The 12,517-nt window shown below is 43.1% G+C and overlaps 1 protein-coding gene across 1 annotated transcript in view; it reads right to left on the reverse strand.

The window, feature by feature from the left end:
- The window catches only part of TNKS (tankyrase), a 110,191-nt gene that overhangs the window by 97,403 nt on the left and 271 nt on the right, over positions 1-12,517 (reverse strand). Inside the window, 2 exon segments of the mRNA XM_021393773.1 lie at positions 1,718-1,942; positions 12,251-12,517. The exon segment at positions 12,251-12,517 is cut by the window's right edge and continues 271 nt beyond it. Coding sequence (XP_021249448.1) covers positions 1,718-1,942; positions 12,251-12,517 — 492 coding nt within the window.

A 12,517-nucleotide genomic window follows, 5' to 3' on the forward strand; every position in this document is an offset into this window, starting at 1 on the left:
ACATTTCCCATTTCCACACAAGCTTCTGAGTGGTAGAGCTCCCAAGCAGCAGTCTAACCTCAGCTTGTAAAGCTGACCATTAATAGTATTTGTAGCACAAACACGTACATACTCTAACAAGGCTAGTGCTAGTCAAAAATGTATTCTACAGTCCTACTGCAATCACCATCTAGTCTCTGCTGGTCTTCCCACTCTGCTTCAGTACCTTGAGTTTTCCTCCAAAGAATTGCTATTCATGAACATGCCACATCTCTGCACTCTGTTCAACTATCACTTTATCCCTTTTTGATCTGTGAAGTAGCCAAGAGAACAGCATTCTATGCTAGGAAATGATAAAGGACAGATGCAGACTAAGGTGGCACGGAAAAAGGAAAGGAGCAAAGATAAATAGCACAATTATTGCACTGAATCATTTGGAAGGTGCCAAGAAGAGAGACAGACAAAGATATGGCTAGATTATTAATTCCTACAGAGTCTACTGCTTTTCAGGCAGATACTTAAGTTCAGCAATAAGTTCCATGTTACACTGGGATTTCCAGAGACTATTCTTCAATTAAGGGCTTTTTAGAAAGCATACCTCACTTGTTTAGAAAGGAACACTAAGAATGTGATTTTATTAACAGGCCAATTTCTTCCTTCATATCAATTGTTAACAGTCTACACTTCAGGTGTAAACAGTATTACTGTACAATATATTCCAGAAAGCTATTCAAGTATTCCTTCTAGTATTCATGCCCTAAGCAATCACTGTTCATTATCCTTGTATATACTGCTCCTTCACAGGGCCTTTTGAGATAAAAGCTGAAGAGCTTAATATAAAAATGTATATATAAAGCCATTAAGGAGAAACAGGATCATGCCAACTAGTTGGCCCACTAAATATAAATTGTAAACAAACTCAGTGGGAACAAGAAATAGTAGACTCCGAGGATGATGAGGCACTGGCTGCCAAGAGATGCTGTGGATACCCCATCTCTGGTGGCATTCAAGGCCAGGTTGAATGGGACCCTGGGAAGCCTGATCCACAGCAGGGGGTTGGAACTGTATGGGCCTTAAAGTACCTTCCAACTTAAGCCATTCTATGAAAATAAAAATAGAGGTTCTGATTCAGGAAAAAAAATAGGAAGTAGTACTAAATACATTGAGGGGAAAAAACACCGTAAAAGTTAACGACATCTAGACTGAATAGCCCTTTACACGGTCTAGATACATTTAAAATGATTGAAGTGTTCAATTTTATTTGAAATTGCTTTTGCTCCAGGCTACAGCACACACTGAAGATATATAGCCACTGGGAGCAGTGGTGTCCTGCAACTTATATTTGAAAGCTCCAAAGGACAAACATTTCTCCATATTATACAGCATAAAAGGTTAACCATCTTTCTAACCGCTAAGACAACATACAGAGGAGCATGAAAAGCAGACATTTACCAGAATGCAGAGAGACTTTCCACATTCAGATTTTGAAGACCCTAATTTAATAGGAGACTTGACCAACCCTCTCTATATTCATTTTCCAGATGCAAGTTCAGCAAAGGTTGAACTATACAACATGAAAAATGTTAGTCCTAAATGACTACCACTACAACTACACGACGGTTTAAAAAGAACTACCTTTCAAGAACAAACTACCTTCCATCTCATGTTCAGCATATTAACAATTATAAGTGCACAAAATACACATCTGATGAAGTTTCAATAAGTGACAGACACTTACCAATACACACATCTATCTTCCCCTTGATAGCAGCTTCGTGCAAAGGAGTGTAGTTCCAATTGTCTCTAGCATTAGAGTCTGCACCTTGGCACAGTAACAGACTAACCACTTCAGCATGACCAAAGGAGCAGGCGTTGTGAAGGGGTATCAGCCCTCCGTCATCACGAGCATGAACATTGGCTCCTGTCTGTAGTAAGTGCTCTACAACATCCTTCCTTCCAAACCCTGTAAGAGAACATATTGTTGTTCAATTGCTTTGCAAAAAGCAAAATGACAATATTTGAAACAAGCCATTCACTCTCTCTAGTGCACAGATACCAATAACATTATTGACATTCATCTTCTACCTTGTTTCATTTTGCCATAAGCAGAAACTATGTTCACCTGCTCAAATGATAGTTGGAAGATTCAGTGAGAGTTGTATAGTGATGTATTATAATCAAAGTTTGAGTACCATTACCTCACGTACAAGTTCTACAATAGGCTTGCCAATCTTTCAAGAAAAGCTTTTTGTACATTTTACAAATGTACTATAATCACAGAATCATTTGAGTCAGAAAGAACCCTTGAAGGCCATCTGGTCCAACTCTCTTGCAACGAACAGGGACACCTGCAGCTACATCAGGGTGCTGACAACCCTGTCCAGCCCGACCTCAAGCATCTCCAGGGACAGGGCATCCACCACCTCTCTGGGCAATCTGTTCCAGTGCCTCACCATTCTTACTGTAAAAGACTTCTTCCTTAGATCCAGTTTAAATCTCCCCTCTCTATGTTTGAAACCATTTCCCCTTGTCCTATCACAACAAACCCTGCTAAAGTATTTGTTCCCTTCTTTCTGATGCTCCCCTCCTCCCCCCCTTCAGATACTGAAAGGCCGCTCTCAGGTCTCCCCAGAGCCTTCTTTTCTCCAGGCTGAACAGCCTCAGCTCTCTCTGCCTGTCCTCACAAGGGAGATGTTTCCATCCCTTGGATCATTTTTGTGGCCCACCTCTGGATGCACTCCAACAGGTCCATGTCTCTTCTGTACTGAGAACTCCACATTTGGATGCAGTACTCAAGGTGAAGTCTCACCAGCAGAGTAGAGGGCAGGATATCCTCCCTCACTCTGATGGCCATGCTTCTTTTGATGCTGTCACCACTGCTGAAGTGCACCACACATCGCCTCCCTGAGCTCACATTTACTGGTTGGTCTCCATCCACATTCAGCAAGTGTCGATGGATGTCAATGGGTGCCACTGTTTCTAAATGGAGGAATTCAATGCCACCCCTTTGCTTTATATGCACTTCCACATCAGATGCCATTCTGTCAGACTCCCTCTCTGCTGCCCTCTGTCACACAGCATCAACATGCAATGGAATATTGGTGGGAAGGTTCAACTTCTGCTGTTGTACCACCAGCATCCACCTCTGACATCGTGGGTCCACATCATAAAATAGGAGGCACTGCTTTCGGAGCAGCCCTCATATATTTATAAATGAGGTTTTGTTAACTCCACACACAGGCCAGAGACTAGACACAGAAGAAAAGACATTATTTTGCTTCCAGAAAAGAAATTAATACATAACACTTGAAGGATGCAAGGAAGAAGCTGTCAGCTCTCCCTGAGGTAAACATACAACTCAGCTGCAGTGTCACACTGCTAAAGAGGTGACAAATGATTTCCAGCAGCCAGCACCCTCTGTGACAGGCAGCACTTCACATCTGAGGACTTTCCAAATGTTTTCCTTACCTCGGAGAAGTAGCCTCTGGCCAGGACCTCCACTTCAATGCGTTCAGTCCCTTTTTAGCCACAGCAGGTCATCAGATACAACTGTGCAGACTTCCAGTGCAGAATTAACATGTTTTACCCCTGCCATAGTCCATATGGCATGATGTCTGGACCGGACACAGCTGCTTGCATCCGCACTGGCTTAATCACTTACGGCTAATACTACAACATGACACTGGGCCTTCAGTCAAGCTGCAGACTGGCCACTCTGCAGGGATTTGCACTGTCTCCTTGCTGAAGCCCTTCAATACACTTTTGTGGAGGGGATTCCCAGGAGTTAACTAATGACTATGGTTAAGACAAAGGGCCAAATCTAAAAGACAGTTGAGAAATATCACATGCAAGTTTTCATGGCAGTTTAAATGGGTACAGCAGCAAACAAAAGGTGGCTGGTCCCCCAGCAAAGCTAGCAGACCTGAGAGCATAAATACCAAGAAACAAGCCCTCAAGCTTCCCACATTTATATTGTTTATCTTCGTAGAAAAAAAAATTGGACAAGATGAGAATTAGAAAGGAATACCTTCTACTAAACTGCCAAATCAATTATTAGCCTTCAGTTTTTACAGACTAAGCCCCTGCAAACAAGGCTGGAACTGCACGAGCATTTGCTTTACATGCTCTTGCCTCTAGAGGAAAAAAAATTTGACTACCTGAAAACCTTTTTCAAGCCATTCACTATTGCAATTTTCAGAACTACATGTAAACTTCAATGTGCTGCTTGACATGGGTTCTGTGACAAAGAAATCTTTGGAAATGCCAGCGATAAACATCTGGTGAATAAACTCTTCTATTTCATCTTCAGGAAAGCACACTAAAGGTTTCTGCAATTTTTATCCCACCAGATCACAAAGCTGCTTTCAAAGAAAGAGTAATCAACTGAGGAAATAGCTTCCTCCACCATGAGTAAACTTGCAAAAACTTGAGTCAATAAAGTACCAGAAAGCTTGAAAAATGATTACAAGACAAACCTGACATAGCAGTTGTAATTAAAACAAAAACAGATACATGCCACACCATTTTTGACAGATGACATCATTTTTTGCATAATTCAGTTTAAACTGGAGAAACCAATATGATTTCACTGAAGATAGCTTTAAAAATCTTCTGTATATTACCAGTGAAACTTTTACATACAAAGTAAAAGAGCTCGCACAGAAGGACTTCGAATCAGAGGCCGACAAAAAAATCCAATCAAATGTTCCTGCAGAAAACATTTAATAATAAAGGCAGAGGAGAATCTCTTCTGGAGGCCCATGCATACAAGCCTGCTCTGATGAAATTCACCTACCAGCTTCTAAAGTTCTGAGGACTCATCTCCTGTCAGATGATCTCATTTTCAAAACGCTTGGTGTGAAAGAAACAACTAAATACATGCATTTCTCTCTAGAAGTAGAGCAGTGCTTTCCCTGGTGAGCACAACACATCAAAGAGCAGTCTGAACTGCTTAAGTGCAAGCGTACTGTTTCAACTGCTGCCCAATTAATGTCACTTGATCATAGCATAGCATCAACTCCTCCAAATGCTAATTCTATCCTTTGCAAAGCTGCTGTTATGTGCAGAGTTTAATTCATCACAAGGAAGATTTCTGCTCTCACCTGGCATTTTCCTCCTCCTTTCACCTGCTTGCTCTTAAGAATGCAGGTTCCAAAAGGACTTCAGGTCTAAGAAAGCATATAATAAAAACAGGTAAAGCACACCTGCAGGTCTCACTGTGACATTAAGCAAAGCAGGAAAGAAGCTCTCATTAAATGATTCTACTTTTTAGAGCACTAAACATAGCACATATTAGAACACAAGACCTTGAAATGGAAAAGCACTTATCTTAGAGACACGCGGCCTTTTGAGAATTTTTTTTAAGCTATAATCAAAGGGTGGGGGAAGAAGTTCAAGCTAAGCCATTACATTTTTGCTTCAGTACTACACGTTCTGGGGTCAGATTTTTCTTCAAGATACAGCTCTTCTGAACCCTGCAGCACTCCTACCAGTTCACTATGAAGAACACAGTTAAACAGATTTAACCAAGTCAGGTGAAGTGCCTTCAAGCTGTGGAAAAGGGTACCTGGTTCAGTACTGCTGGACATCCGAGGCTTTGTATTTACATTCTCTTGTAAATCCCCTCAATTAATTTTCACTAGTTTTCTTTAGAATGACCTTACAACAAGTTACAAGTCAAAAAGAAACTTCCTAGCAAGCAATAAGCAAACATTTCACATAATACAAATACAACAAAAGCATAAAGGGAAGTTCCATAGTCACCTAGTAATTGATGAACACTTCCTTTTGTCATAGAATCATAGAACGGCCTGGGTTGAAAAGGACCTCAAAGATCATCAAGTCTCAACCCCCCTGCCAAGTGCAGGGTCGCCAACCACTAGACCAGGCTGCCCAGAGCCACGTCCAGCCTGGCCTTCAATGCCTCCAGGGATGGGGCATCCACAGCCTCCTTGGGCAACCTGTTCCAGTGCGTCACCACCCTCTGTGTGAAAAACTTCCTCCTAATATCTAACCTAAATCTCCCCTGTCTCAGCTTAAAACCATTCCCCCTTGTCCTATCGCTATCCACCCTCACAAACAAGCGATCCCCCTCCTGTTTATACGCTCCCTTCAAGTATTGGAAGGCCACAATGAGGTCTCCCCGGAGCCTTCTCTTCTCCAAACTAAGCAAGCCCAGTTCCCTCAACCTTTCCTCATAGGAGAGGCGCTCCAGCCCCCGATCATCTCGGTGGCCCTCCTCTGAACTCATTCCAGGAGTTCCATGTCATTCTTGTGTCCTTCTCCAGGCCTGGACACAGTACTCCAGATGGGGCCTCACAAGAGCTGAGTAGACAGGGACCACCAACCCTCTCCCTGCTGGCCACTCCTCTTTTAATGCAGCCCAGAACATAGTTGGCCCTCCGGGCTGCCAGCGCACACTGCTGGCTCATGTCCAGCTTCTTGTCCACCAGGACACCCAAGTCCCTCTCTGCAGAGCTGCTCTCGAGGAGTTCTTCCCCCAGGTTGTATAAATACTTGGGATTGCCCTGGCCCAAGTGCAGCGCCCTGCACTTGGCCTTGTTGAACCTCATTAGGTTCTTGTGGGCCCACTTGTCCAGCCTGTCCAGATCCCTCTGGATGGCTTCCCTTCCTTCCAATGTATTGACTGCACCGCTCAGCTTGGTGTCATCTGCAAACTTGCTGAGGGTGCACTTGATTCCATCGTCTATGTCATTGATAAAGATGTTGAAGAGCACCAGTCCCAAGACTGAGCCTTGGGGGACACCACTCGTGACCGGCCTCCACCCTGACACAGAACCATTTATCACAACCCTTTGGCTGAGACCAGCCAACCAGTTCTTAATCCACTGAACAATCCACTCTTCAAATCCATACCTCTCCAATTTAGAGAGAAGGATGTGATGAGGGACCCTGTCAAAGGCTTTGGAGAAGTCCAGGTAGATGACATCCATCGCCCTCCTCCCATCCACCGATGCCATCACTCCATCGTAGAATGCCACCAGATTGGTCAGGCAAGAGCTGCCCTTGGTGAAGCCATGCTGGCTGTCTTGGATCACCTCCTTGTCACGTATGTGCCTTAACATGTCTTCTAGGAGGATCTGCTCCATGATCTTCCCAGGCACAGAGGTGAGGCTCACCGGCCTGTAGTTCTCCGGGTCATCCTTACTCCCATTTTTTAAGAAAGGGAGAAAAGTTTCCCTTTCTCCAGTCACCAGGGACTTCACCAGATAGCCATGATTTTTCAAATATGATGGAGAGCAGTTCGTCGACCACATCAGCCATCTCTCTCAAAACCCTAGGATGGATATCATCTGGCCCCATGGACTTCCATACATTCAGTTTCATGAGGAGGTCTCAGACTTGTTCCACTGTTACAGTGGGACTTCCTTTTACAAGAAAGAATCCTAGTTTCACAGGCCCTGAGCCTGTAAGGCTGCCAGATTTCTTAATCAACAACACAATCCATACTGATCAGCACCATCTGCATGAATCCAGCTGCTAATCGTCATTAGCCCTACTTTAAATTGCACAAGACAGAATTAATCATTGACTCAGCTTTACAAACACCTGTCCGAGGAAGGGCAGAGACATCTCTTCTGTGGCACACATATCCCAGACAACTACAACAAAATCAGTAAGAATAGTTTATGAATATGCATGTCCCTATTCATTGCAGGGGAGTTGGACTAGACAACCTTTAAAAGGTTCCTTCCAACTCTAAGGATTCTATGAAGATATCCAAAAGCAAGGCTTTCCATGGCAAATTAAGCTAGCCTCTTTTACCTTGTCCCACAGGTGGAATGAACAGTCCAGGTATCTCTCTGTAGAGTGGAGGTGTGTAACAGATCACTGACTGCTTCTTGCCATTTTCCGTCTCTCTCTTGCAAGCAATACCCAGCAGCTAGTTGCATTATGTCTGCCTTCTCAATTCCTTAGCTGACTTCCACATGTCAAAGCAGATTGTGTTCTTACAATTAACAGCTTGCTAGCTGACAAAAAATCCTTCAGCATTAGTTGTTTACTCCAGAAATCTTCTAAAGAACAGTGACATCTGTTACACTTCACAGAAAGACTGGACTTCCAACAGTTATTACACATAGTAGGCATGCTTACTGAAAACTTCTTTCCCCCACACAGGCTTTCCTTGCCATTACTATAGACCAAAACTGAAAGAAAACAAGGAACATCACTGATGACATTCCTTGTCAAGTGATCAGGAGTGGACAAGCTTATGACTGACTGTATGTAGAAGCTAGCAAGGACTCAGCTTCTTTCATCAGGTTCATCCACCCAGTCACTGCTGTGAGCACTGCTATTACTGATGACAAACCACCAAGAACTACATCTAAACACACGAATCAAGTTGTCAGCAACAAATACATGCATTTTCTTTTGTAAGGCTAACATTTTTTCCACATGGGAAGAAGCAAGTCCATTACCAAGCAGACTCCTGAAAACTCTTGCCAGCCCTGGGACTTGCCATGAATTCTGTTATCTCAAAACGACTCCTAATGCTAGCGTAATCTGCTCCTTTACTGCTTTGCAAGACAAGGCCTTTGTCAAACTGAGAAACAGACCACTGACAGAGAAATAAATAGTAACAGATGAGTTTTTCCTAGCAAGCCACTAAATACTGAGTAAGAAAGTCCCAAGCAGCCAGGTGACAGATCACAGGAATCCTTGCCTTCTGATTCTACAACTACATAACTGTAATGTCAGTTCCCATACAAGTGAACCTCATTTTTTCAAATGAATGTCAGTATGTACAATATATTTCAGTTTTAAAGAGTGCACATCTCATCATCATAAAGACATAATCAGAATCACAGCACAAATAAAGTTTGCTAACTTGTAAATAGACTAGCATGCTGCTCTCATCATATTTCTTTCTTTCCCTCTCTTTTCCACCCTCTCCTCCCTCCCCGACACAAAGAACAATTAAAGACAGTCACAAACTCTGCAACTTTGCAGCTGCATGTAAATATGCATCCAATCATTTAGACAATAACATGTATTAACAGAGCAAGCATCTAACTCTTCCCTAGACACCTGCTTTTAGCCATCAGTACAGATAAAGCCTTGCGCCAAACAAACCTTTGTTATGGCCTAGTGCAGTTGCTGTTTCTAAGTTGTTGTTATGGTAGTTTGCATTAAAAAAAAAAATGAATAAAAGAAGCATACAAATACATTTACACTTCCACTTCATCTCTTTTTTCTATTTTTAAGTCAGTCATTTGCAAGTCTTTAGAATCTGTTTTTCATTCTGATCCTTGAATGCTGGTGGACATTATTTAAAGCCCATAATGATACCAGAGACCCAAATACCTTGCATCCCACACAGCCAGCAAATATTATCAAGTCTTCCTCTCTAAGCACAAGTAACTCTATAAAACAATCACTTGAACCACCTGTGAAGAAAAAGCAGAACAGCACACCGCCTGAAAGAGGCTCAGAATTTCAAGACAGGCTGTGCTCCAGCCAGTCAGAGGATGGAGGAAAAAAAGGAGCTTTTTTCAAATCACCCTGATGTAGCCTCAACATTAAGTCCAAAGCAGGGCAGTCTTAATCATCAGGCTAGAAGACGTTTCAGCACCAAGTTCAAGAACGAATTCCCCATCATTCAGATCAACTAACAACTGAAGATATTCCCAGATGAAGCTGTAGTATCATCCAGATTTTCTTTAACTTGATTTGACCATGCATATTTTATCCATACATAGGTAACGGACTGATAGCTCCAACTTCTCAAACCAGGTTTATAACCATTCCTAGTTTGTTTGTTTGTTTTTTAAGTAACTGACTACAGAAATTTCAGTTCTCGCTTTTTCCTAAGGTCATGCATGTGCTAAGATCCCTGAACGTTCTCAAAGCCACCTCTTTTACCTTCCTCCTGCCATGAGAAAGAAGATATGGGTGATTTGCAAAATAGAATCCTCCAAAAGTTTAAGCAAACCTGGACTTAACCCTTTTTTTTTTATTATTATTTAAGGAGAACAAACAACACTAAACTGGAACTAAAGCAGTCCTTTCCTCTAACAGTAAAAGCATCTTAGCTGCCTCAAATTGTTACCAAAAAGGGTATCTGAGAAAACAAGACTTCTCCCTAGTTTGGTTAAGTTCCCAGGGGAAAAAAAAAAAAAGAATCCAGCCATTCTAAATAAAAAAAAGCAGGAAAAATGAAGATTTGCCAGCTACTAAAATAATTCCTCTGCCATAACCCATAGAAACAGAAGTGAAACTCTCTATTTTTGTCTTAAGAGTTTAACTTCAGAGCTTTGGAAGAAGCACACTGCACTGTTCAACTCCTATTCCCTTATAAATGCCATGTAATTTCTATTTAGATCATCTCCTTAAACAGGAGCTATTATTCACAACATAGCTTAATATACACAGCAGACTCCTGTGTTCATAAGGCCACAGGAAATCAAATCAACACTGCATCATGAGCAAATATGTACTGCCCAAGACAAGTAACATTCAACAACATGTGTGCAGACTTCTCCAAAACAAAAGACCTCAAGATTTCTATACTAAGAAACCTGCCTAATGCTTTTTACCTGCCAAAACCATTTGGATCAGATACATTCATTGATTTGACGGGAAATACGCATGGCAGCTAAGGAAGACTCTGAAATCTAGAGAAAGAGACAACAGATGTCTGTCCCATATTAGAACTTCACTTACTGTCTTTCTCCTGTTGCAAGGAAGTATCTTTCATTACTGTTACAGTAACATCTAATGGATACTATCACCTTTCCAAGCCTTTTCTGAAGTTTTGTCTGCTTCCTTCCTAATCAAAGTAGAAACCACCACAACTTCAGCACTACAGTCTATACTAGCCCTGAAGTTACAACCTGATACCATGGAGTTTAAGGAGAAGCACCAAGGTGCTATTATAAGTTTGAATCCAAAATAAGCAGTGCAGACTCAAGATTAGTCTTGAAAACATCAGGCACTTCACGTGCACATGTGTGGTCATGCCAGCATTACATCCCAGTGCCCACAGAAATTGGTCTCCATACTTGAGATCACCATTTACAATTCAGCTTGTATAAAGTCGCGCTTCACTGGGGGAGCTCAGGGATTAGAGAATGAAAAGGAAAGAGCTCAGGGCCAAAAGTTTCCTTAGAGGGCATCAGGAAACACCACTAGGACTTCAGAAAGGACAATAAATCTACATAAGCTCAAAGAATAGTACCTGACTGATAGCTGAACATCACTTCAAAGTTCAAGTGACACTGTGCCAGAAAACATTCATTTTTGTTAAGAGTTTTGTTGTGCTGCTTTAAAGCCATACATCACCACATAGATATTGACCACCCATCAGTCATATTAATTACTTTCATTTTAGCATAACAGAGTACCACTTAAAACTCATACAAGGCCTACAACCCTTACCACACAAGGCTGCAACACTGTGGCACATATCAGAAAGCCATATCTGACCACAGACCTGGTATCTCCCATTTTACTTCTATCATGAAATTAATTCACCCTGTGCCCCCCTCCCATCAAGAATAGTCCCTGTACCATTTGTTCTTTTTATAAACTACACTCACAGGCAGCACTTGTGCTTACCAAGAGACAATCACAGAATCATTACAGAACAACCTGGGTTGGAAAGGACCTTAAAGCACACCCAGTCGCAACCCCTGCTGTAGGGTTCAATTCCACCAGATCGGGCTGCCCAGGGGCCCCAGTCAGCCTGACCTTGAGCACCTCTAGGAATGGAGCAATAGTTAATTCTCGTTAAGGTCAACTGCTGACTCCCACTGTCAGCTTGTTTCACAGGATAATTTTTGATGTGCTCTTTCCTGTATTGATACACAGCATCTCCTCGGCACATGTGACTTTCTAACCAAGTTCAACTGTCCCATTTCATCTTTTGGCACCTGTTCTAGTCTCAGGGAGGTGGGGAAAGATCAACTAGAAAGAAAAAAGTTACAAGTTGCAAGGCACTGGCTTTGATTCTTCACATCACAGGTGTCTGCTTTCAAGAGCTATCAGAAAAGAAGTGAAATCCCTAACTCCCAGAAAACTCCACCCTGAATTTCTTTCTCACTTCTAAAGAAAGCAAGCTGAAGTTTGAAGGCCACGTGATGAACACACAGAAATCTGTCGGTGCCTTCAGACTCCTGTCACACACAGAAGCTACGTTCTGCCTTGGCACGAGAAATACGGAGGTCAGATAGCTCCCCTCCCCCAGCACCCTCCGAGCCCCGGCCCTCGAGCTCCACGGGGAGCTGCCCCGGCCCCTCCTGACACTCACCAGCGGCGAAGTGGAGCGGCGTGGACTTGCGGCCGGCCATGTCCTTGGCGTTGACGTTGCCAGCGTCCACCAGGCGCTTGACGCGCGTCACGTCTCCATTGCGGCAAGCCTCCAGCAGCTTGTGGAAGGCCCCGCTCGGGCCCGCCGCCTCGGGGCTTTCCGCCGTCGGGCTAGACGCCACCGACGACGACGTGGATGACGAGGAGGAGGAGGAAGAGGCCGAGCTGCCCGAGCTGCTGCCCGAGCCCGGCGGCGGGCCCGGCGCGG

This window comes from Numida meleagris, chromosome 4 (assembly GCF_002078875.1).
Source record: "Numida meleagris isolate 19003 breed g44 Domestic line chromosome 4, NumMel1.0, whole genome shotgun sequence".
Taxonomy (NCBI): domain Eukaryota; kingdom Metazoa; phylum Chordata; class Aves; order Galliformes; family Numididae; genus Numida; species Numida meleagris.